Source organism: Chiroxiphia lanceolata, chromosome 20, assembly GCF_009829145.1.
Source record: "Chiroxiphia lanceolata isolate bChiLan1 chromosome 20, bChiLan1.pri, whole genome shotgun sequence".
NCBI classification, from domain to species: domain Eukaryota; kingdom Metazoa; phylum Chordata; class Aves; order Passeriformes; family Pipridae; genus Chiroxiphia; species Chiroxiphia lanceolata.
The window spans coordinates 9,547,452-9,573,725 of NC_045656.1; the positions used below are offsets into that span (position 1 = coordinate 9,547,452).

At 43.2% G+C, this 26,274-nt stretch overlaps 1 protein-coding gene across 11 annotated transcripts in view; it reads right to left on the reverse strand.

Moving 5' to 3' along the window:
* The window catches only part of BCAS3 (BCAS3 microtubule associated cell migration factor), a 319,099-nt gene extending 292,825 nt beyond the window's left edge, over positions 1-26,274 (reverse strand). For 10 of the 11 annotated variants that reach the window (XM_032707131.1, XM_032707129.1, XM_032707130.1 and 7 more), the window contains exons 1-7: positions 26,189-26,274; positions 24,703-24,790; positions 21,830-21,884; positions 19,793-19,865; positions 18,595-18,701; positions 10,229-10,310; positions 2,796-2,868 (exon numbers count right to left, since the gene is read on the reverse strand). In XM_032707131.1, coding sequence (XP_032563022.1) covers positions 2,796-2,868; positions 10,229-10,310; positions 18,595-18,701; positions 19,793-19,865; positions 21,830-21,884; positions 24,703-24,773 — 461 coding nt within the window. In that variant the 5' untranslated portion in view covers positions 24,774-24,790; positions 26,189-26,274. Of the gene's footprint in view, positions 1-2,795; positions 2,869-10,228; positions 10,311-18,594; positions 18,702-19,306; positions 19,449-19,792; positions 19,866-21,829; positions 21,885-24,702; positions 24,791-26,188 lie in introns of those variants that run through there. The other variant, XM_032707136.1, reaches the window with a different exon arrangement.

The window sequence follows — 26,274 nt, forward strand, 5'->3', positions numbered from 1 at the left end:
TTCCCTTTAAACTTCTCCCTTGGCTAAAACGAAGCATTTACTTAAATTAAAGATATTGGTGTATTTACATTTGAGCACAACAAAAAGCACATTTGATGTATTTTGGACACCTCTGGTGTATTTGAAGGTGTTTTACACATCCAGAGTGTTCCACACTGTGGCTTCAACAACCCATATGAGGGAAAACAGGAATATCTTCATGTTTTACCAGCTAGAAAATTCATTAATATGCACCAAAGCCCATCAACTAATTCTGTGTGTGTGTGTAAAGATGTTTTCTTTGTCACCAGGACCCAGCAGGAGTGTCTGCACAAACCTCCCCAAACCCCAAATTCATGCAGATGTTCCTTCTTTTTGGGCTCTCCTTCAATTTGCAAATCCTGTAATCTAAGACTGGAGTTGACTGAACCAACCTCCAAAGCAGCACGGATGTATCAGCCAAAAAACACAGTCTGGTTCCCATTTAATGTGTCAGGACTGCATCCTTTTTTGGGGGCTGTGAAAACTATTGTTTTGAAAAGATTGTGGAGTGAATCACGGGCTGGTTTGGGTTGGAAGGGGACCTTTAAAGATCCTCCAGTCCAAACCCCCCTGGGAAGACACTGCAATCATTTCACTGGATGGAAAACCTGGCTTTGAAAGTACAAAAAATGTGTGGACCAAAAGCCAGCCAGAAACACAGGTAGGAGGCAGAAGTTCCATCTTGTTGCTAAGTACAAAATCATGAGAATAGGAAAAAAAAAAAACAACCCTATTGTCAGCAAATTCATCTGGAAATTAGTAACAGGTAACAATTAAAACTTATTTGGAAATGCCAAAATCACCAGGGGTGTTCCCAGGAAAAGAGCAGCAATAGGTGCAAACTTGAGCAGAGGAATTAAAAGTCAGAAGTCTGGAAGAATTAATAGGAGAAATCCAAGTGATGATCAAGGCTGAACTGTTTTTCCTCCAGAATCATTCCCTCTGGCACATGACCCTGACACATTTTAGACAATAATCCAGGTGACTGGAGTAAAAATACCAAGTGCTCTGGAATAAATGCTGCAGGAGAAATGCAGTATTTTCTTCAGACTGATGATTAAGCATCTGTTTATGTGTCCACAACCAGAAAGGTTTACAGGAAATGAGAACAAAACCTCCAGGTAAGAGAACTAAAATCCTGCTTGAGGTTCCCAACAGAGCCATTGAAGGGTCCTCCACAAATTGTTCTTTATGCACAATAGAAATATAATCAAATTAACTGTGAGTGTGACAGGAGAAAAAAGCAAATGCAACACTCCAGTTTGAAAGGAGTGTGACTCCAGCTGAGGGCAAAGCATCAAAGATCTCTTCATGTGAGAGCTCCACACAGAAAACAGGCTCTGAAAGGGCTCCCAAAACCAACTTGCAGCAAACAGTAAATACAGAAAAGTGTTTTGGGGTTTTCTGCCAAAGGTTTCTCACCAAGAGCAAACTGGTTCTTTATCAATCCCCTTTTTTTTTAATGGTGTTTTCCTGCTCACAGGGGAAAGTCTGGTTTTAAATTATCTGTTTCAGATATTTAACTGCTGATAAGAACTAAACCAAACCTCTCCATCCATTCTGAAAATATATGAGGGTTTTTTTTTTTTGTAGAAAAGCAGAAACTACCCATAATCTTTGAATTATTTTCCATTAACTAAAGGAATACAATAATACAATATTAATACAATTATTAACTAAAAGATGAAAATAATGATCCTTATAGTTTGTCCATCTATGAGGTATCTCAGCTTCTAAAACAAGGGTGTGAAGGAAGGTTTTTTCCAACCAACATATCCTTTCTGTGTATAAATACACTGCCTGGATTAAGACAAACTCCTACAAGGGCAATATTTACATCTCTGGTGCCACACACTCTAATTTATAAACAGTTATTCTCACAGGGCAGGGGAGGAAAGGAGAAAAAAAATCACCATAAACAGTTTTGCAAGTTGCAAACACGTTAAAAAAAATAATCACTTCTCTGCTGCGGCTTTTAATTTAAACATTTCAATTGGGTAACAATAATATTGTAGTTAAACCACAGAAATAAACCAGAGAAATTTGAAGGTTTGACAGTCTTCCTCCACACCCAGAGTGATTAAATCCTTAACTGAAAAAGGTGTGGCCCAGAATTAGTCTTACAACTGTAAGAAGATTTGCTTCAGCTGCTCAGCCTTTGAATGGTTGTGTAGGGGATTACCCCTGAAAAGCAAATATTTTCCTGTAGGTAGAGATATAAATCCTGTGCATTGTCTGAACTGAGGCATCAAACAGACAGAAAATATCTTAAGGGCCTCTTCTGAAGAGGAGAGATACAACCACACTGGCCAGAGAGACTGTAAACTCATTTTTCTAACTCAAAAGAAGTGGATTTAACACATATTTTGCTGATAAACACAGTGTGGCTGTAACAATGAAATCATTTGGTGCTTGGAGTTCATGTGGGACGTGACTGCTGCTTGAAAGCATCTTCTAATTACTTTTTAAGACACAAAGATTGCTTTAGACACTTCATAATAATAATTCTGACCAGGATTAATGTCAGGAAAGGTTAATCATAGAATTGTGGTTACGCTGAGAATAAAATAAACTTAAAATACCTCTTTATTTACTTTATATCTCTTTTTCATTCCTTTCCAAAAGCTCAGATCATAGGAAAACGCCTGTTGACACACTGAAAAGAAGTTTAAAACCACATCCCACGAGCAAAAAAAGGAAGAGAGCTTTAAAGATGTCATTTCCTGGGGCTTTTAGATGATGTTAAGATTTTATATATGACTTTATATCCTTACCCAGAGGATCCAATGCTTTTGCACACACCAAGCAGGGGCCGTTTCTCAGAGAAATTATCACATTTCTGGGCACCTGGGAAGAGGGAAAACAAACAGTGAGGCAGAGCTGTTTGTGTCACCTTCCCAAGCACAGGTAGGGGCCAAATCTGTGGGGAGGATACTGAATATACAACATAAACCTGTGAATAGATAATATAAAACAGCCTGGACAAGAGCAGTGACAGAAACACAAATTACAGTCGTGGACACCGAAGAACTGGCAGAGATGGGACAGAATAACAACACCAGGAGCAAAACCTGGCCAGGGCTGGGGAGTTATTTTGGTTCCTTCCGTGGGGGTTAAGGATTCTGTGAGTTTAAGGAGTGATATTTGCTCACTTTGCACTGTTTTATGAAGGACTGGCTGTGCTGAGGTGTCCCCAGCCCTGGGAGGGCCTCACACCCTCACTCTCCACCTTGTTCTGCTGAGGGGCAAGTGGAGCAAAGAGCCCTGAGAGAAACCACTTCTCCCTCCCTGTGCCCAAGAGAACAACACCAGGTCACATTCCAAGAAGTTCCACCAGCAAGAGATTTAAGCCTTTAAGAAAGAAACCTCTGGTGAGATTCAGGCTTCTCGAAGGGAAAACCCACCTCTGACGCCAGATTTAATCTGTTTTTCAGAGTGGTTTCCCCAGCCCAGCCCCAGGTTGGTTGTACCCTGCTCTAACTCAGCTGCTGGGACAGTTTTCCCAGCCCTGGGATCCTCTCCCACCCCACTGGCACCAGGGTTGGGATGAAAAGCAGCCCTGGGTGCCCCCGGGCTCGGTCACACCTTCACCCAGCACAGTCAGACTGTTAAAGAGGCCACACTTCTTAAAACTGGGCTTTAAGAGTTTGGAGAACTTTGCTTTAACTGCTGCACAAACAGAAATAAAACTGAAATCGAGCCGAAAAAAACTCTCCCTCCTGCCTGTGAACGGTGTTTCACTGAATTCCAGGGCATGTTCCTCCCCAGCTTAAATAGCAGAATAACAACCAACACCACCACTACTGAATTCCCTCCGTCTTCTTTCAACCTTTGCCTTTTCCATTATCTCTCCATAGGTCTGGATGTGTGTGGTGAACAATGGAATTTCATTTTTTTTCCCCTCCCTTACACGCCAAACCCTTTGATCTCTAAAGAATATCAGTGATATAGTCTGCTGAAAACTTTAATTCTCAAATGCTGGTGGCACAGCACTAAATCATTTATTCAGAAGGGCACAACAATTAACAATATACATTTTCACATAGCAGACTCTGTTAATTATTAATAACTCGGGTACATGCACTTAATTTGTAACAAACACTGCTCAGTCCTCTCATTTTTAGGAGGAGAAGTCTCCCCTCCTACACATTTGGGTATTTAGAAAAAGTCAAACGGGTCCCATCAATAACTCCAACATCAACAATAGCTTTGTGAGTAACCTAAAACAGCCAAATGGATTTTCCTTTTATTCCTGTTATTTCAAGGCCTTTTGTGAGTCAAACCTGGACTGTATGTACTGACCTGTGAATTGATAAATGAAACATGCAGTCTTCTTAAATTCTGGCAACCCATTTGTTGCCTTCATGTGCAGGGAACACATGAATTTGTTCTGTTCCCTCAGCCAGGGGGAAATGCTGATTACCAGGAGTTCTGACACTGATTTAAGTGGAGCCAGGATTTCACCTGAAGGATTTAACTCTCCTTTTTTTTTTTTTTAGGGTTTAATTTAAGATTTATTAGAACGAATTCATACGTTTCTTTAGGGTCTAGTCCTCAGTTTAATGACAAGGAAGGGGAAGAAAGGTGGTGGGGAGTAGATGGAAACCAAATCCAAAGGAATGCCAGTTTTAATCCCCACAAAATTTCTACAATAGGTGCTTAAACTTCTCATTTTGGTCTGTAACGACCAAGGCCTTTGGTTTTTTTTTTTTAAAAAAAGAAAAAAAATCCATTTTCTCCTCCAAATACTTTCAGAATGTAAATATTAATACTGTGGAAAAGGATCATTCTGGTGAGGACTGGGAGGGCACTAAATCAGATTAATAGCTGCCCCATTCATGGGATTGCAGAGTGCCATGTGTTGGGCTCTGTGCTGCTTAATGGAGGCAGTTCTGGGGTGGGATTTAATCTTCCAAGTTGTGGGGGGATTAATTCTCATTTGTAAAATTGTGTTTATTTGCATGTGTGATGCACTGAGGTTGCACACACCTGCTGCACACACAGTGTTTAACGAAATGCAGGGGGATGATTGAAATGAAAAGCAGCTCCCTAAATCCCCCCAAATACAAAAAGTATTGAAATCCTGTTGCAAAGTCTCTTTCTTAAACTCCTTTTATTCTAAATCCTTTTAATTCTGTCATATAACACTACAGCATTTATAAAATGCTGAAAATCCTGACAAATCACACAATTAAAGTAATGAAAACTGCCCTTCCTGCCAACGAGGCACCACCTTATCTACAGATCCATTTAGCTAAATGATGCATGTTTGGGGTTTTTTTTAAAATGTAACTTCAGTTAGGAGACTTAAAATTGAAAAAAAAAAAAAAAACCAAACCCACATCTGTGGCTAAAGGAAATGTCATACAAATCAACATTTAGAACTTTATGAAGTCAAAAGGTTATCCACACGTAAGCTCAAAGCAGCTTAAGCACTGTCCTGATGAAACTGTGAACAGGGATTTTGGGGCCTGCTAAGGCCTCACAATAGTGCCAATAATGAGAGCAACAACAACAGCAGCAGCACATCTTTATGCAGAACAAAAATGAACCCCAGTGATTTCCACAGGAACTCAAAAGCTGCTCAAAGCTCTGAAAATTCCCCCCCTTTCCCACGAGTAGGAACTGGCTGCGTTTCACACCCTGACTATTCAGCAGTGGCACATTTGCACCCTGGGCTGTGTTTCTCTGCTCTGTAATTCCATTTCACAATGCAGTGCATCCCCTGCCCGACTGAACCCCTCCTATTTCCACCTAGTCCTCAAAAATCAGGTTGCATTTTTGGTCCTGTGCAGCAGCCCAGCAGTACCTGGGAATGCACGAGGCCACGGGGCTGGAATTCACTATGTATGGCTTCCACTCCCTCTTTTCCTGCTTCTTTTCATGAGTCTTTCTTGACATTTCTCAATCGCTCTGATTTTGTGTCTGCTTTCTTATTGACCACAAATGCAAAAAAACACCCCTTGAAACAGAAGTGACTCAAGTCAGTCCTAAAAAGTGTGTGAATTCTTCCCCCAGCTCCAGGGCAGCACCTATAAACCCTCCATTTCCTGCAGGGGTGAACTCTGACTGCATCACTCCCTATCCTGCCTGATCAGTGGTGCTGTGGCTGCTGCCCTCACCCCAGAAATTCAGCTGCTCCTTTAGGATTCACGTTCCTGACCGTGAACATCCCATTATCCCACTTCCCTTAACTCCAGCACCACCCAGGCACTCCAAGTTTTCAAAGTCCCTCTCCAGCATCACAACACCTGCTTTTTACACCCCCAAAAAGGTTATCACCCTAAAAAACCCCCTCCAACTCCAGTTATTTCCAGCTCTGCTCCCTCCTCAGTCCATTCCACCCTCTCATTTCCAAGACAGTTCCAACAAGGAACAGTGGCTGGAAAACAAGATCTTGGCAGCTCTGCCAGACCCAGAGCCCTACATGTCTATAGAAAGTTGGTTTTTCTTTTTTTTTCTGCACAGCATCACAGACTCTGATAATTATACAGCTTCTCTATGAAAAAAAAAAAAATTAAAAATTACCTTGAAACCTTTGTTAGAGATCAACGTTTCCAGAGTCCCTCATGAACTGAAGATGGGTAGAAATATTTTATTTTGATTGAATCTTGTTTGAAAAAACTACTTAAAAGACCTACCAGTCTAACTGGGTGAAAGTTTAAGGGGTGCTGGTCGTGATGTGGCCAGAACTGAAATGGGGGCAAACAGGTCAGTCCAAAGCTTCAGAGAAATTGGTATTTTAAAATGCTGTGCTCCAAAATTCTCCCCTGTAATATCTGTGGGAACCTTACTTGCTGTGCTGGGCAATTCCATCCTGTAATTTGTGCAATCCAGGGACATTCATTATCCCACAACAACCCACAGAACAGGCAGAGGACACCAAAACTCAAACACCTGCAGGACCCACCTCCACCAAACCAAGGCCGGTCCCGAGAGCTGCTTGTTCAGCTTTGCAGGGCCAGACAGAGCCTGGAATTAGTTTGGCCTTGGGGGATCTCAAACCACTGAGCCACCCACGTGGCTGAACAGGCACAACCCTCACATCTGCCTCCCTTTAGAGAGCAACCCAAATATCAGAGTTGTGTGAGTGTACCTGCACAGAAACCTGAGTCAGCTCTGGAGCCTCAAATCCCGTTTTACCAACATCAAAGATGGGAGCAGTGGAGAACAGCAATAAATCTGCTGCAAAATTGCAACTTTCAACAGTTTCTAGTACCTCTGATTTCTTTTATTTCCTTTCTTGTTTGCTTTCTCCCCATCCCCCTTATCAGTCAATTTGACTAAACAGTCCAATTCACTGGGAGATGCAGGGCTATAATACCATCTTCCTGCAAGCAGCACAATCTAGAAAATGGCAATAAATTAATTCAGCTGGCTGGGGGAATTTATTTTCATAATGCTGAGACGTGGAAATAGGTTTTACAGACAATCACTGATCTAAACTCCATCACACGAGCCTGTCACCCTGTCCCTCTCCCCAGGAATTCCCACACCCAATGCTGCTCCTGCAGCTTTCCAAGCTTCTGGATTGACTTTTAAATGGGACAGCAAAAGGCAAAGCAGGTATTTGGCCAGAGGGCTGTAAAATGACCTGGGGTAAGGAACGAAAAATGGGAGGCTGTAGCACTGACTTACTTCAGAAAGCATCAATAATCTGATTTTGCAGGTAAAAGAACAGCAAAGACAACTGAAGTACATGTATTATTTCCTCAGCACTGATCTTACAGATATATCTGCAATGGACCCCAAAACACAACACATTTTTAAAACTACTAAAAGAGCTCTGAATCCTTTTTTATCAGTGACTTCTGCTTGGTTCTCTCACCATCTCTAACTACAGTGACCTTCCCAACTGTAGTTTCCTCTTCACAGAGAACTGCAGCTAAATTGAACTTATTTTTTACTGAGACAGAAAAACCCAGTGCCCAGCCCAGCAGGCACCTGGACACAAGGAAATAATGCTGAAATAATGCCAGCACCCAGATTTGGAAGGGAAGAAGAGCCAGGCCAGCTCAGATGGCTCAGCAGGTATTACCTGTGGCACAGCAGTGCCAGGGCTCAGAAATCCTCTTCCTAAGGCTGAAATTATTCTCTCATAGTCTAAATATCAGCTCTGCAAGCCCAAAATCTGGTCAGAGTGAAAACCTTCAGTCCCCAAGAAGGCCATTTAAATTGCCAACTGCACAAAGTCATTCAAGCCATGTCTCCTGTCGAAGGCAGTGGTAGGTACGGCCTGACCCCAGAGAAGAGCTGAAAGATTTTTAGCATTATTTACAGAGATCTGTCCATTTTTCATGGCCAGGCTGCAGAGCAACCCTTGCCATGGCCATGAGACATCAAAGCTCTGCAGTGCTGGGCCGGGTCAGGCCTTGCCTGGTCTGTTGGCTCAGCCTGGCAGAGCTGCCAGGTCAGAGCAGCTCCAGGAGCCTCGGAGCTGCCCGGGCCTGGCACAGCTCCTGAGCACACAGCCCTGCCCACAGCCCAGCTGGCAGCTGCCAGGGCCACCTCCAGGGCCACGAGGAGCACTCAGAACCTGCTCTCCATCAGACTGGAGGAGGCCTCCTGTGCAGGAGCCCAGCTGAGCTGGAACACTGGGGCATTGTGCCGGGCAGCGCCCGCCGCAGCACAGGATCTCACATCAAAGGAGCAGAGGGTTTGGAACAAAACAGTTGACAAACTATTAAGTTCTGCTACTGCAAAGTCACCAAGTTGAAGCCACGAGCTTTCCTTTCACACCTGGGAATGAGCTGCTTATCACCAACTAAGATCTGTTTTCAGGAACGTGCCAAAATCCATCCACCCAGAGATTCCTATTTTCAATAATTCCCTTTTTACAGCTTTACAGTAAAATAGTGTTTGAGCCTGCTGATGGTAATCAGCTTCTCCTTTACAAACTCCTTTTATTTTCTTCAGAATCATTAAAGCTCATGTGTTAGTTATCTAAGGCCTCTTATTACAGCTTTACTTTTATCTGATTCCAGATACTGGTCAATGATACATTCATGTACTTTTAATCAAAGATTTATTTAAAGCAAGCCATGTAAAAAGAGACCAAAACATGTTTTTAAAAGGTTTGGCTTAATTTAATATGAGCTAATTTGAATAGCTTTCTAATGTAACAAACACCATTGTCAGATTCTAAATACATGGAATTTAGAGACAGAAAGACAGTAAGTTTTTGAAGGAGTTCATGAGCAGTGGAAGCTGACTGAAAAAATCAAAAAGCACTATTTTATTGTCAGAAAAAAATAGAATTTGCAGGTTCCTCAGAAAAAAATAGAATTTGCAGGTTCCTCAGTTAATTCATTTTCATTTCCATTTACACTTCCCTTTCTCCTTTTTTCCCCCCCCTTTGAGAGAGGAAGGGGCATAGACATCCCTTACTTAATACATATAATAGCAAAAGGACAGCTCATCAGGAATTGTGCAGTGTTCCTGTAAATGGAATGAGAGGTACAACATACTTGGGAAGTATTTTACCTTGTTATTTTAACCTATAGTAGTTCCAGAACCACACACACTCATGCTTTGTATATTCCTCTGCTCAGAAAAATCACCAAGACAACATAAAACGAGCCCATTAAACCTTGAACTTTGTCCATTTCCTTTCTTTGAAGCACACAAAATTATTAAAATTTACTGGTTTTGCAATACTTTGAACAATTAGATTTCAGGTTGTTATTTTTTGAGTTCACTAATTAATTCATAACTCATTACTGAAAATTGTAATCCAGCATAACCCCAAAACACCTTGGTCCTATCAGATGTTGGCAACCCATTTAAACCAGAGCCCAACAGCTGTGAGGCCTTTCAGAAGTCTACAATTAGATGGTGTTTGGATTGAACAGGGTCATTTTTAAAGGGATTTGCTCCTTGTACAGTTGCTTAAGTTTGGCATCAAGTTCTTCCAAGGGTTAACTCAATTTCTGGAACAATCCTGTTAAACTAAGCAGCTTGGCTTAGGACTTGATAAACCAGTATTTAAGCAGGGACAGAGAGGAGGTGCCTGTTGGCACTTGAGGGATGGCAGGAGTTCAACCCCTAAAAAGGTCAAACTGAGGAAAACTTACATAAAATTGAACAAAACAGAAGCTAACCCTCCAAAAAACTCACATTCTGTTGTTTTGTTATTTCTACTAGAGGGGAAAAGAAGCTTTTCTAAAGAAGTTCTGCTGGATTGTGAACCCCATAACTCAGAACTTACTGATTTGTGGGGCAGGTAAAATCCGTGCGGCTCGAACGGGCCCGTGGCGGATGGAGAAGAGCTCCTGAGCTTCACCACTGATCTGCAAAACACAAGGGCTGTGAGCAAACAGCATAAAAAAACACAGATACTTATAAAAATAGACATATTCAGCAGGTGAGACAGTAGGTACAAAGACACTGTAGCAAAGGCAGGTGGGGAAGGAGGTTGGGAAGACTCTGCCTTTCGACTGCGACTCCTCCAAAAGAGAACATCTCTTGAATTAACTGTTCATGACTACACGTTATAGAAGCAAGGCTTGAAGGGGACTGCTGAGTAAAACTCACAAAAATCCAAGGAATCTGCAACACAAGCATCTACCCCACGTTTCACCTGCTTCTGAGAAAGATGCCAACTGCCCCGGTGCCCGCGAGCGGCACACACGGGGGGTTCTGGAGACGGGAGAATTCCGTGTGTTGGTTCATTCCAGGCTCAGCAGGTGTGAAAACCACGGTTAAAAATAGGTGGGCAAACTGCTGAAGTGTGTCACTAATGGCAAATCTTGAAAAGATTAAGCCAGGAGTGGTTAAAAGATGGATTTCCAGACTTCCTGCAATGGTCAGTCAGAGCGTGTTTTCATGACTGCCTGGTAACGGATCCGACACGGAACGTCAAACTCCAGGAAAATGGCAAATGTTATGAAGCTCATTTCCAACCAACCAACAGCTTAAAACAGATGTAATGAGGCTCAGAGCACAGCCAAGGCTGGCATAGAGTTCTGCCAAACAGGCAGCTTACAATATCAGAGGGGAACACGATTTGGAATGAGGTTCTTAGGAGTCAATAAACCGTAAATTCAAGTGAACTTTTGGAAATGTCACTTTATGGCTGTTTCCATTTCTTTCTGCACTCCAGCTCACACGTTCAGAAAGTTTAAATGCTCCTACTGTTTGACCAACAAATCCTAAATACAGCACTCCAGGCTCTCAGCTCAAGTCTAGTCTAAACCTGAAGCCTGGTTATTTATTATCATTGCTCTGGATAACGTGGAGAATGAAACCCCACCCCAGTGAAGCACAAGGTTTAGGAAAAGTGCTTTGAAAACATTATTTACCACAGAGCCAGCCCACCTTTCTGCACACAGCAACACAATGTAGAGAACTCCTGCTTTTCCCTGTTATGCCTGGAATAACAAAGCTACACAAATGTGGGGAAATCACATTCTAAGCCATTTTAGCTTTGCAGACAGGTAGCAGTTCCACTAATACCCAATGATATCAATTACCACTGCTGTTAATGACACCATCAGAGTTATTCCTGATGAACAAAACCAGTTTTAAAACTCTAATCAGTATGAGAATTCATCCCTTGGTCTACCCTTCTCTTATTTTATTAGGCAGATGTTCTCTGATCACAGTGGATTCTCCTCTTCCCTCCAGCAGCATCATCTGAACACACATTATGGTGCTTCAGCTTTTGCAAAACAAGTTTAATTCTCCCCCAGGGACAGCCAGAGGCCTCTGCTCTGAGCAGCTTCTCCACCAGATTCTACACAAGGCACAGGAATGATGGTCAGGAATCAGCTCAGTGAAGGTTTCCTGATTGATTTTAACTGATGGTGAGCTGGGAGGGCAGTGTGGAAAAAAAAAAAAAACCAACCATCAAGATAAAAACATCTGCATCCAGAAAAAACAGCTTGGAAAAATGTAGAGCACAGCTAAGCAGAAAATGAGAAAAATTAAAGAGAGAAAGAGCAATAAAGAGATGAAAAAACAGCAGCACGTTCTCTATCCATCAGAACACAGCAGCTCTGGGAAAAGGGGAGGGAGGAAATGGAGAAGAAGAAAAATACAAGGGTTTTGGAACTATTATTATTGGCAATTAAAGCTTTTTCCCCCCCCCAGATGGTGAAAATGCTGTTTCACACGTGTCTGCACAACACTGGCCACGAATGAAAACAGGAGGGAAAGGAACCAGCACAACAAAGGTACGGAAGGAGTGATTCCCATAAAATATCCCAACCCAATCCAGACACCTCCTGCTCCTTTCTAACTCTGCCAGCACATCAGCCCCAGCTCCCACCTACTTCCAATAAAGTGCTGGTCCCCAAAGGAAGGCACACTAAGAAGGCCAAACCTTCTCAGCTCAGGTTCTGCTCTTAAATATCCTGAACTCCAGGAGTCTGTTTATTTAGACTGGGATGCCAAGACCTGGTAGAGCTTAAAGCTGAGATTTTCAAAGAAAAGCCTAAAATGTCCAAATACAAATGCAGTTCATTTGTACTGAAGCATTTAACATGAAAATCCCAGCCCAGCTCTTCTCAGGCATGTAATGCTTTTACTTTTTAATAATTAATAATCACTACTTGAAAGATAATTTATTATTTCGTACTGGGGGGAAATGCCAGAGAGAAAGGTTCAGTGGAATAACCAAAGCCACAGGATCTGACAGTGGCAAAGATGAGATTATAAGTATTTAGCTCCTGTTTTGAGATCACTGCAATGTTTAATACTGCAGGGTAACAGGTCCTTTCCTCTCTGCCTGTGTAGGATCCTACATCATGGCACGGTTTGGTTCCAAAAACCTTCAACTCTACAGCTCACGTGCTCCTGGGAGCCAAAAAAAGAGCAAATTTTAAGACATGCCCCCACTGGAGATTCTACAATGAAAATACAAGATGCCACCCAACCACTGGCATCTCGTTTGTGAAGGAAATTCAAATTCAGTAACAGGCACCAAAAAGAAAAGTCTACAAAAAGTCTGGACCTACAACATGGAGCAAATTAAAACACTAATATTTAACCTACCATAGCTTCATAAAATAACAGGGGTTTTAAGGATTTAAGTTGTGTGCCCTTCACTGTTCTACAGACAGGGACTCACAGAAGGCTTTGCACATTGTTGTGCCATGAATTAGTCAGAGCCTGGTTGTGCCTTGGTTTGCTTGGCACTGAAAAATGCATTAGGGCTTTGAGTTCAAGATTTCCTCTGACTTTAATGATCTTTTTTTTAAACACTACTACCACCAGCAGAAGCTTCAGCCATTTGCAATCTGCTAAAATTCTGAATTAACTGTGGTTAATGTTATGCCCTTCATTTATCTGTGGATAACACAGACCTTTATCACCAGTGCTGAGGCCACACAGATCAAATCTGTCTCTTCAGGGGAGAGGGGCTGGATGGGCTGATCTTCCTGCCAGTTCAGCCCTGAGACAGCCCAGTTTTCCTGTGAATGGGACACTTATTCCTCCAGGAACTCAAGTGGGACAAGGAACCCCAGGCAGCCCCACCAGCTCCATCCCTGCCAGCCCGGGGCACACGTGGGCTGGGCAAGGCTCAGGGGAAAAGGCTCCACATCCCATTACCAGTCCCTGGAGCTCCACAGTCTCACACATGCACAGACAAAACATAAATAGACTTTGTGAATTGAAAACAGAGCTGTAAATTCTTCAAAAAGCACCTGTGAGGAGCGGGGCTGGGGCTGCCATTCTGGACGGGCTCCAGCTAAGTAGCAAAGTCCCCGTGGCAGCTCTCAGAGCTCTTAAAAAGGTTTTCCTTTCCCCATTCCAAAAGCCAAGAATACTTCCCCAAGCAGGTTTCAAGAATTGGATATTAAGCTGTAAAAGCAGCTCCAGGTACTTGTTGTGTGGAAGAGTGAATCCAAACTGACGGCTCCAAGCTGGTCTGAGAGAACATCTCAGCTTTCCACAACTCCCAGGCCTACGTGGAAGGCTGGAAGCAAAGAACACATGGATTCACATCCCAGCCCCCAGTGAAGTCTTCATCACCCTCTTCCAATGCCAGACTGAAGGAGGAAGAGCTCCTCTCTCCTCCACTTAAGACATCTTGAGCTTAAAATATGACAGCCCAGAAATCTGGAGCGCTGGTTAATTTTCGATGACAGAGCTGCATTGTTTGGAACATACCAGTTTGCACCCATAAAAAACACTGAACAAAGGAAGTTTTGTTCACACTAAGGATAAACTAATAGTTTCCAACCATAGAAAATGGTTTTCACATGGTGGGGGGAAAAAAAAAATAAAAAAAAAAAAGTCAAACATACACTAAAGTGAAAGAAAATTGAGTTTAGAACTCGATGTTTAAACTACTGTGCAACTATAGAAAAGGAAACTGGGGAGTTTGTAAAAGGAAAAGGGAATGAATTGGGATGTTATGACAATAAGCAATTGACAGATACCACCACAAAATATTGCTGGATATAATCACACTGGGTTAAAGACAACTTGCAGTCATTGCACTAAGGACAGAGTAGGGAAGGACTGGAAGGATAAACTTTAACACTTTAGTTTAGAAATTCAAACAGTCTGCATTTCCATTCAACCCAAATATCTTTAATTATCTAGAGATCATAAGGATTTAGATGCTCAAAGGATGTTACAGACATCTACTCTACTGACTGGACTGTGAAGTGTCACCCAGTACTTTAAATTATGGCAGTGCTATTGATAACTGTGTAAGACTATAAAATTTCTTGCACACTGTGCACACATCCTCAGTGTGAAAACCCCAAAGCCCCAGAAAATTGTTTGTAAAGTCCCTCAGACAGTTCCCAGGGTTACAAGGTCAGGTTGTTATTCCATTTTTCCAAGTGGCCAATGCAAGCCTGGACAGTGGTCCCCTCCAGCAGGAGGCCTGGACAGAGGAAGGATTGCAGATCAGGATACCACAGCCTGGGAGTATTTTTGCTAAATACACATCTGTGCTTGTTATTAAAAGTCCCCTTTGGTAGTTCCTGCCTTATTCAACTCCAGCTTGATCTTTCCTTTTTAATTCCAACATGAGCCGTTGAATTAAGACGATTTTTCTACTTTTGAAACGTCCAGTGTGCAACAAAACAAAACTTATCTGCCCCAAAAGCAGCCAAGATGCATTTCCCTGAACAGGAACATCCAGAGCAGATACTTGGACACCACAGGAGGCAGAAACCAGTTCCAACCGTGTTTGAAACACGGAGCTGGGAGCGAGGGGAGAACCGAATCCCAAACAAAACCGCGCCGCACAATTATCAAACAGGAACTTCCAGCCTCGCTTTGGTGCATTCCCAGATTTCTCCCCGCTGGATTTTAAGAACACTTTTAACCTTCCCACCCCCATTTCCAAACAGAGATCAAAGCAGAGCCCTTTTGGACGGGCACCTTCCGCTCCTTCTGCAAGGACGGCTGTGCTCCCAGCCCCGCTGCTGCCGGGGGTTCCAGACACCATTCCCGGCCCTTTGAAGCAGCTTTAGTGGTATCTCCCATTTGCAAAGTCACACCCGTGCAGTCAGAGACCTTAACTCCGAGGAGATGTTAATGTGAAAGCTCTCAGGCTGCGGGGAGACACGGAGCCCCCGCAGAAAAGGCTGCCGAGGTGTGGGCAAGTCAATGTAACACCATTACCGGGGAGTGTGGGCTTAGGACCTGTCATAAACACTTCATAATCACTCACCCACCAACCCCACCGCCTGCAACACCTTATTAAGTGCTGAATAGAGCTCCAATTGTAGGAATGAAAAAAAGCACAATGCTGCAGATAATGGCCTTCCCGAGGAGATTTTCACATAAATGTCAGATTGTTGCTTTTTCGGATTAAAAGCTTTTTTTTTTTAAAGTGGAGAATGCAGGGTGGTGTTTATTTTTTTTTTTTCCCCTTAGCTTAATTACAAGCTAAATACTCAGCAAGGCCAAGTAGAAAGGTTTGTCCGATACCAAAGGACACAAAAAAAGTGTTGCCAAATAAGCTCTTAAATATCAAGTCAATCACACGACTGCCAAATTTTGTTGTGCTCGGACTAAGTAAGTGAAAAAATGCAAAGGAGAAAGAACAATGTGGACAAAACCCCACCGGGTTATGCTCCTTCTAGATGTGTTGGATATAAAAATCCTGCTCTGAAAAGATATTTAAAACTGATGTTAAGGACTGTGACAATCCCCAAGACCATCTTACTAACACAGGAACCACTCAATAAGTGAATTTTTACTGACAAAAACTGCACAGGTCCGAGCTGAACCTCCCTGGATGTGGCCTCAGAATTTCACAGAATGTACAAATGAAGGGCTGACAAAGTGATCTAGTATCTCTACAGTCAATATTCTTAAGGCTGATGGCAAAATATCTCCACATTTGGCATTTTCTGCATTTCACTGCCCTTCTCCCCTGCTCATCAAAATATTCCTGCAAAAACTGAACAACACTCAGAGAAACTGCCCTGTAATTTCAGTTTTGTTATTTTTTTTTCCTCAAATATTAAATTCTAGCAAAATCTAAGAATTAGGAAGAAGTGGAAAAAAAAAGAAAAAAAAGACAACCTGGCTGTATGGTCCTACTGAAAAGAATGTAAAAAAGAAGGTAGAAACAGCCCAAACTGTTGCTCATTCAGACACAAGGAAGGGGGGGGGGAGAAAAAAAATGAGGGCGGAAAAAAAAAAGAGAAAAAAATGAGGGGAAAAAAGAGAAAAAGAAAGGGGAAAAAAAAAATCCATAAACCTGAAGAAAACCCTTCTTCCCCATTAGGAGAAGTAGAAATCTGTATGTTAATGCACTGCCTGGCTGACAATGACACTGAGGACTCTAAGCCAGGACAAACAAAGCCGTTTAACTTGTCATTTATGGGCAATCTCCATTAAATTATTTCACGTTAGATGTAGGCAGGGAATGCATCTAAAACCGAGGTGATTGTCCCCGGACAAGAACATTTCAGCTAGATAAATCAGGGTGTTCTGTAAGGACTCTTTAGCTCAAGATGTGCTCCTGAGGGGACTTTAATTAATTAATTAATGAAGGGCCCGTCACTCGGTGTCGCAGCGGCCCCGTGTGGGGGGTTCGTGTAAATGCACCGCGACACAAAACCACCTCAGGGCCCCGATTCCCTGAGTTTTCACGGAATTACAGGACGGGTTGGGTGGGAAGGGACCTTAAAGACCATCTGTTCCACTCCTTGCCATGGGCAGGGTCACCTCCCACTGTCCCAGGTTGCTCCAACCTGACCTTGGACACTTCCAGGGATGGGGCAGCCACAGCTTCTCTGGGCAACCTGGGCCAGGGCCTCACCGCCCTCACAGCCAAGAATTCCTTCCCAATATCCCAACTAACCCTGCCCTCTGGAAGTCTGAAAGACAAAATCCAGTGTAAAAGCAGATTTTTTCAAAAAAAAAAAAAGAGTGCCCAAGGCACCTTTAGTGTCTTATTTCAGCTCTAAAAACATAAAATATAAACCCGACTCAAAGTTAGGTTTTCCTCCTTTAAAAACAAACCCATGAAAGTTAGAAATTACAAGTGTTTTCTCAGGACAATTTTGGTTGAAATGTCCCTAATTTTTGGTTTAAGCTCCTAAATTTTAGCAAACAGTCACAAAATAACGAAATTTAGTGAAGTGTATGAGGTGTTACTCCATCTCTGTCAAACCCTCCATCCAGTGCAAAAGCCCAGCAGCTTTTTTATTTCCTCATCTCCGGCCAACAAGATGCAATCAAGAGAGGAAAAAACCTCTCCCACACTTCCTGAAACTCAATTTAACTGAACTTTCAGTGTAGAAATTAACATTTTTTTTCTACAAACTACTGCTTCGTAAACATATGTCCTACAAAGGCAACCAGAAAGTTGGGAAAATGTACATATTTCTTAAAAAAAAGAAAAGCATTTTAAAGAGGCAGACAACTCCATCCTCTCTCCTTTGTTCTAAAGGGCAAGGTGTTATGAGCCCCTCTGCTTTTTCAAGTTAAGAATTTTATGACCTGCTGTCTTAAACTTTATTCTGTTGTTTGGTGAAATTTGGGGTAAATTCCCCCAAATCAGGACCACGTGCCCATAACACAGACTGCAGGGGGTGGCTATGACAGCATGAAACCAAAGCCATGTGCACACAATTAAAATTACAATTTCATTTTAATTAATTTAAACATTAATTTTGATTAATTCAAAAATTAATTTTTTGTTAATTTTAACAAAATTAAAACTGCAGATCATGCACATGGCAAATGTGACTGTGGAATATTATGAACACTGTCACACCTGCACTGCTGGGACAAACAAGCCCTGTTTGTGGTTTTTCCACCCTTATTCTCTTCTGTTAAATAAAAGATCTGCCCCTTCTGGGCTACAGATTATTCCATAACGTCAAACACAGCTCTCAGTTTAAGTCTCAAAGTGTATTTAACACAAATAATGTGTAAAAAACCCTGCAGTGTGAAGGTACATGAACTGAAGTGTTTGATCTGTGCTCAGTGTTATCTTCAGACAAGCACATTGCACACAGGCCACATGATCCTGATGGGAAATGTTGGCTTTTGGCACTTCAGAAGGAAAAACTAAAAGTAAAATATTAAGGTAGTAGCACAACACAGACAGAAAACCCCCTGGCAGGGAGGAGAGGTGAGCTCTGTACTCACAGGGATGCTCCAGACTTGCATTCCATCACTGTACCCAATCATCAGCAGCAAGGGGGGTTCGTTCCCAGTGCTGTGGATTTCATGGAATTCCATATTCCTGGATGTATCTAAATGGGGGTTAAACAGCAAAGCCATTAGGAGCAGGTCAGGAACACAGGAGGGTGTTTTCTCACTGCCCCTTTCTGCTGGCAGAAGTCAAAGCAACCAAAGGGGCTGAAATTTTAATGCTGGAACAACACCAAAATATGTTTTTTAATGCAAACATTAAGGACTTTTAACAGAGAAGTTAAAAAGCTTTAAAATTTAAAACAGTGGAGAAAAATATTCTGCATTACAACAGGGGTTGTTTCTTCCTCCAGGGATTAATGAAACGTGGCAAACTTTTTAAATAGAGAACAAATTTGCACAGCACCAACAAAATAAACATTAACAAATAGAGAAATTACAGAAATGCACAGACTGGGCAGAACTATCTGTAGATGTGTTCAATTAATTAAGAAGTAACTACCTGATTGCAGCATCCAACCATCTCTCACTGAGTCCCTACCCTTCCTTTAAAAAAACCAGGGAGCTGGGATAGACCAACAGAACAGCTCAGAGCTGAAGTGGGAATTAATCACCATTTCCTCTTAAAAAGGTTGGAATCTGTTTTCTGCCCTAAGTCAGCAGGGATGATTTAACTGATACACACTGGAAGTGATAAACAAATTACCTTTTAAGAGTATTTTGTGGCTTTGCTCTATTATTTCTCTCAAAGACCTCCTGGAATCTCCTGCTCATTTTATCCAACTGCTCTTCCTTTCCAGGTGACTCCGAGTTCTGTCACACCACTGAAAACGTACCTGGGACCTGGACTGGATTCAGTTACAGAATGTGGCTTTGAAATCAAACTGCAGGTGACATAAATTCAGTTCTATGCTTTGTTTTCAACTGCCTTAAGGAAAATAAATGGATTTTTTCTAATTTGCATTTCTTCCCAAGCAAGAGTTTGTTTGCCTTCAGATGAATCACGAGGCCTGTTGACTCTGTTTGGCAGGTACTGAGCAAAAGGGCAGCTATCACTTAGAATTTAGGGAAATTAAATACTTAATTTGGAGTCAGCAATGCTCATGGATAAAACTGACTGGAATTATTGTACGTGGACCCCCCCCCCCGAAAAAAAAATCATTAAAATAATGAGGGGAAAACGAAGCCATACCATTTAAATCTGCATTTTCAAATCTGACCCAAACAATCTTCTCCTTTTCTTCTGGTGGGGTCCCACTGTAGGCCTGGACAAAAAAGCAAAAGGGTTGAAATAAGTAAGTTTAACATCCCTTTTTTTTTTCCCCCTCCCTCTCTAAGTTAAAAAAGAAAAACCTGATCCACATGTCTGGTTGTCCCCAGTATTCCTGGGAGGTCTGGTTTTCAGGAATGAAGTGTTTCCATGAGCAACATAACCATGTTAAACATCACTTACTAATGCAGGAATGACAAAATATATATAGCAATCAATGTGCTGGGGCAGGTCAGAAATGCCACATGAATTACAGCAGGTTAGTAAAGTTAAATTCAGTGGTTTCTATAATCTTTACCTCCAGCAGTTGTACACTGCTTCTAAAAGCAGTGTCAGAGCTCTCACACGAGGTGTTTTATTATTAAAATCCTCTTTCATTCACTTCAAAGCTTTGCAAGCAAGACTGAGGAAAGAAAGGGACCTTTACTGGACAGTTTTTTTCACTGCCACCTTTCAGGTCCGTTTGTGACAACTTTAATGCAGCCATTTAAAAGAGAATCAACTCTTAACTCCAGCAGAACAGATCCAGGTTTCAGTTCTGGGTTCCACACATTCCCATAAAAAGATGAGATACAAAAAGGAACTGTGGAGGAGCCCCTGCAGTGCTTCCAAGCTGGAGGTTTTACAGTTCTCAGGAGAAGCTGTGGTGGGGAGAACGTGAGCTCCAGCAGAAATACCAGCACTTCCCAGTGAATTATAACAAAATGCTGAGCAGTATTTGGGATTAAATATGAAAAGAGCCTGTATAATCACTTCACACATGCCAGAGAAGCAATAACATGAGCTAAAAAACACCCAAATCCAAAAAATAAGCGTGGGGTTTTACTTTTCAAAACAAATCACATTCTGGGCTTGGAAAGGCAAAACTGGTTTGGGAAATAAAACACAAACTGGATCCTGTAACTCCAGAGGGGGAAAGGGGTGGCTGTGGAATGCAGCAACCTCCTAAATGAAAGCTGGACTATGCTTAATTTAACCCTGAGTCCAAAGTGCACTGCACAAATTGCTGTTATTCAGGGCATTTTTTTTATATCATTATCATTGATATCATTGGGAATTCCCAGGAGGAACTCCACGAGGAAACCAAGGCACCAACTAACCAAGATAATCCTTCAGGTCACAATCAGGATTGTTTCCTGAGGCTCCACTGAGCTGCAGGGCTCCTCCACTATGGACCACAGCTTTCCAAAGAGGAAAACAGAATTCCTGCCCCTCTGCTACAGAGAGGCCCGTGGGAGGGACCATTCCAGTTCCACATTTATTATATATAAATATTTTGATATTTGTATATAAATTCAATATCCACACGTTTATATCGATAAATATAAATATATTCTTATATAAATTTATCTATTCTATGAAATAATACACTGGCAAAGAGTGAGAACTCCTGTTTTGACCCCTGGAGGAGCAGGGGTCAGGCAGAGCTGCACAGTCCCACAGCAGCCAGGACATGTTGGGGCAAGTTGAGGAAACAAGATATAAAAAGCAGGAGCGAGTTTCTTTTGCCTCCCTTTCTCATTTTCAATGATAAAAGGTGACAAAGGGTGTGCACCAAGTTGTCCTGCACCAACCCAGCCACAGGTTTACAACCACCTCCTCCCAGAAAACACATATTTGTCAGAGGCAGAGCGAGTATCACGGGCAGTGCCTCCCCTCCCCAGCTCTTCCACTGTTCAAATTATCCAAGGAAAAGCTGCAATCTTCTTCCTGCTATTTATACTGCAGTTCTTCCACTGTGTGGCTGTGATTTTCATTTCATTCTTACTCATCAGAGGAAGTGTGCAGGCCCATCCTCAGCTGCTCTGCAGCCTGAGCTCCCAAATCCCGTGTCAAGGTTCACATTCAAAAGGCCAAAACATTTGGCTTTTGTTTTTCTGGGTTGTTTTACTTTATTCTGGTCCACCTGACACACATTTCCACTGGAAAAAACCCCCAGTTTTAAAGACCTGCACATACCTGTGGCACAACATCTTGGAGGAAGGTAACAACACTCTCCATGTAGGACTGTTCCCTTGAAAACAGAAGGAGAATTTTCAACTCCCACTGAAGCTCAGAAATGGTCATGAAAATATCAAATAAGACACACAGAACCAGAGGAAACATGGACAACCTTCAGCACAAAGGAAAATACCAAGTATGCAATGCAGTTATTCAATATACTGCCAAACTGATAATAGAAACACTGGCCTGTAAGTAATGAAAGGACTAAATACGAGTAATAAAAAAGCTCAGTGACACCTGCTTTTGGAATAACTGCTTGGAGGGGAAGTATAAAACCTAAAAATGAAGGAATAAGCCACATTCTCCACATCAGGAAATTATCCCTCGGTATTTTTCTCCCTGATTTGGCTGCTACATGAAAATGAGGATTTAACCATTTTTGTTAATGGTTAATTTAACAAAATTAACCTGGGCTGGAGCTCTCTTTGTGGGACAAGGAAACTTCCAGCCCTCCTGTGTGTTATGTACAGGGATGGAGGAAGTGGCAGCACAAGGAGGGGCAGGAGATGGAGCAACATCCTCCCTAAGAATAGCAGGGAGAGAGGTATTTTCAGAAGAGACTTTATAGCTTGGGAAAGCTTATTCCTTCTTGGAAGTTCAGCAGCAGCCATGATTTAGGATGGTGTGAAGCGTGAGATGCATTTTGTTGGGGTAGATTTAAAGTAATGCTTTTATTAACTTAGCCCTGCCCAGGTGGGGAGTGTCTTGTGTAAGCGCTGAGTAACCTGGTGTGGGCTGAGCAGGTCACACAGATGGTGCTGAAACTATGCAAGAAGTTTGGGTTTTTATGCAGTGAGTAACACTAGAGACACTCTGGCAGCAAGAACTACCTTCACACAGTCTGGGACTACTTAAAAAAAAACCCAAACAACTCTTCAGGCAACAGCTTTGGCAGCCCCCAAATTAACTTTTATGCTGTCGCAGGTTTTTTACTGTGCTAACTCGAGATTTCTAAGAGCAACAAAGGAAACCTGTAAACTCCTGGATGGCCAAAAGTGCTTTCTGAAGCTGTGCAAGAGTGTTTTAATAGAAGTGGGAGTGTTTAGCACTGAAGAGTGAAGTCCTCTGAAGAATTAAGCACTGCACACAGCAATACAGAAGGTATGGAAGTCAAATGCTGCACCAGCTGGATTAGTTTTCCTCTCTGAAAACACAGATAAAGCTAAAACAAAGTCTTAACTTTTAGAAAGCTTATTCCAGCTCATGGCCAGACCAGCCTCTGTCCAGCAACCCAAGGATTTCTGCATTTGTTTGTCCCACTGCTTTAGGCTGAGGCCTCACAAACAAGCTGTGGGTTTCTGGTGCTGATTCCTCTCTGATTTATGTAGGTCACCCAAACTGCCCTTGCACACCTTCAGAGCCCTTGATTATAATGTCTTGGCCACAGGCAGGGTGTTAAACACAGTGTCTGAAGTTCTGGGAATGCCTCCCAGCCAGAGTCATCCTGTCCTCATGGTTCAGCTCGTGGAATGGACTTTTCCCTCCCCCAGCTACACGTGGAAACAAATTTGATGTCTGGGCAACGTTTTATGCAGTGTATGTACTCTAAATCCCTCCTGAGGCTGAAAAACTTCCAGGAAGAGGTCTTTAAAGTGCTTAAAAACAACATAAGCCACAAAATATACATTTATATGTATATAAATCTTTCTCTAATAAGGATCTAGAAACTTAACATGACCAGCAGAATGCTGCTGTGCTGCTCAGCACACACAGCCTCAAAAACACTGACATTTGTGAGGAGAACACAGGTACCTCAAGAACAAGACACCAGATTTAAAAAGAACAACAACAACAAAAAAAAGAAGAGATAACCATCATAATCAGCTTCTCGCAGTGTTGTTCTAGTATTATATTCTTAAAGCCTATTTTCAAGAAAAGGTCATTACAAAGGGAAGTGTGTTTGTGGAAGAATTCTGCAACATAAAAAAAAAAAATTATAAAAAATGCTTCCTCTGTCACAGGGCTGCAAGACCAACCTCTGACACAACTTTCTGTGCTACAACAATCAGTTTCTTGTGCTCTCCAGTAAAAATAAAGTGAATCTTGATGTTTAAGCACACAGGGGTAAAAACTGAAGGGAATATTTCAATGGAGTGTTATCTTGCAGCACTGTAAGCATCCCAAGAAAGAAAAACTGCTACAAAAATCCTCTAACAAACAGAAAAAATACCATAAATCTTCTAGGCTGTCTTACAGCCAAAAAGCTCTTTTGCCATGAAAGTATTTCCCTGTGAACACAATGAAAGTCAGGATGCCCAAGGACAAAAATGGTCTCTTGGGAGCTCTGGCCAAAGAGACAGAGCTGCTTCCTTTCCTCTTGGTTTTGTTCTTTTAAGTAAAAAAAAAAAATACAGAAATAGAATGCACAACTCTACTTACTGAAGGACTTTAATGACAAGTTTTATGTGTTTTAATCTATCCAGTCCAGGGGGCAAGGTGTTATTGAAGAGAACAGCAAGAGAGGAGCACGTGTGGCATGTCCCTCTGGCCTAAGGAAGTTTGCACCACTGAACCTGCAGCCAGGGCAGTGTTTGTGCAGCAAAATGGTGCAAACAACAACAAAACTATGCAACATTTCAGTTTTCTAAGCCTGCAGCTTTGCTTTGGTTTACAAATGCAAAGCATCCCAGGCAGGGAGACGAGTTTGACCTGCACCTTAAAGATGGGAATGAAACGTGTGCTGACTTTTGGAAAAACTCAGTGGCAACACAAACCCTCCCAGCTGGCTTGGAAAAAAAAAAAACAAAACACACAAAACTCAGGCAAGGTCCTTCCACAAGAAAACAAAGAGCATTTCACTCAGGGCTGCTCTTCTAGAAGGTTCTTACGTGGCAGCTTGAGGCCGAACCACCACCCCTCCTGTGCATCGGCTGGGCCGGCGCGGGGACTCTGTCGCCATCGTTTCTGTGCTCACACCTGCAGGAAACACAGCCCTTTTTAACATCACCTGTGCAGGATTAATTGTTACAAACTTCCTGACATATTCTTCAAGGAGAAACTCCCCTCAGACAAACCCGTAGGCGCCTTCACAGCACTTCTTTTTTTTAAGCAAAAGAAAAGCGCGCGCCAAACCAGCGACTTCTCTTTGCAGTGTCTCGGTCACTGCAGCTCCTGGAGTGTTTGTGGAAGCAAAAAAAACCACCCCACAGACCTGTATGATAAACTGGAAAAGCACCTGCTTTTCCCTCTCAACCCTCTCAACTCTCAACCCTTTCAACCCAAACAATTCCATGACTGAAGATAGTGGTACAGGCACACAGGTGTCGTCATCACCACATAAACCCACTATTTACTGTTGTCTTGGGAAATAATTATATAAAAATAATGCACAGTCACAACTGCAGTGTATTGTACTCTTGAAAAAAACGGGTTACACTGAAGCTCACACAAAAAGTGTGGTGGAACACATTCTGCTGTTCCATGTCAGCTTTTCGTGTCACCTGCGAGCTTTTCTTCACACTTCTGCTGTGTGAACATTCTGGGCAACGTTCCTAAAGGCAAAAGGCACCTGAGGAGCATCACAGATCCCTGCCAGCTCCTCAGTCCACTCAGCTGTGTCCCCCCACCCCAAACCAAGAACCTGGGCACAAAGTGAGAGAAAAAAGCCAAATCCCCAACGTGGTACCAATCACCAGCATCGTTTCACGTGGGGGCAGACGCTGTCAAGGGCAACTCATTCAGTGAGGCAAGATGACCACCCGGAAGTTAATAAAAAAAAATAATAATTAATAACAAAACCTCCAGGAACACAACCGCAGCGTGACACGCACGTGAAGGAACCGCAAAACACAAAATGGCACGGGAGGGATGAACCCACCCTCGGGACACCTGTGCCCGCCCAGCCCCGAGTGCCAACACCTGGTGCCACCCCCGTGAGGGGCAGGGAGCAGCTGAACACAGTTCAGCCCCTCATCTGCGGGGATTCCACACACCTGCGACCCAACCCGGACACACACACCCCCCCCATTCCCCCCCCGCGGCCGGGCCGGCCGGGCACCCTCAGCTATTGAGCAACTCCCACCCAAACGCCGCGACCTGCCCGGCCTTTTGTCCCCCTTTTGGCCGCCCGGTGAGCGGGGCCGTGTCCTCGCCGGGACCGCCCGGTGAGCGGGGCCGCGGCCTCGCCTCCCGCCCCGCGCCCTCCCGCCGCACCGCCGGGGGTCCCTCAGGCCGCACGGCCCGGCCTGCCCTGCCCGCCGCCCCCCGGCCCGCCCCGGCCTCGCATTCCCGGCGCTCGGAGCCCGCTCGGAGCCGCCTCAGCGCTGCCCCACGCGCAAACCCGCGCGGCGCCCCCTCAGCCCGCGCGCCCCTCACCCGCCGCCGCTCCCGGCGCCACTGACACTGTTTGGGACCCCCGGGGCAATGACAACCAGCGCTCCGCGCCCGCCGCCAATCAGCGC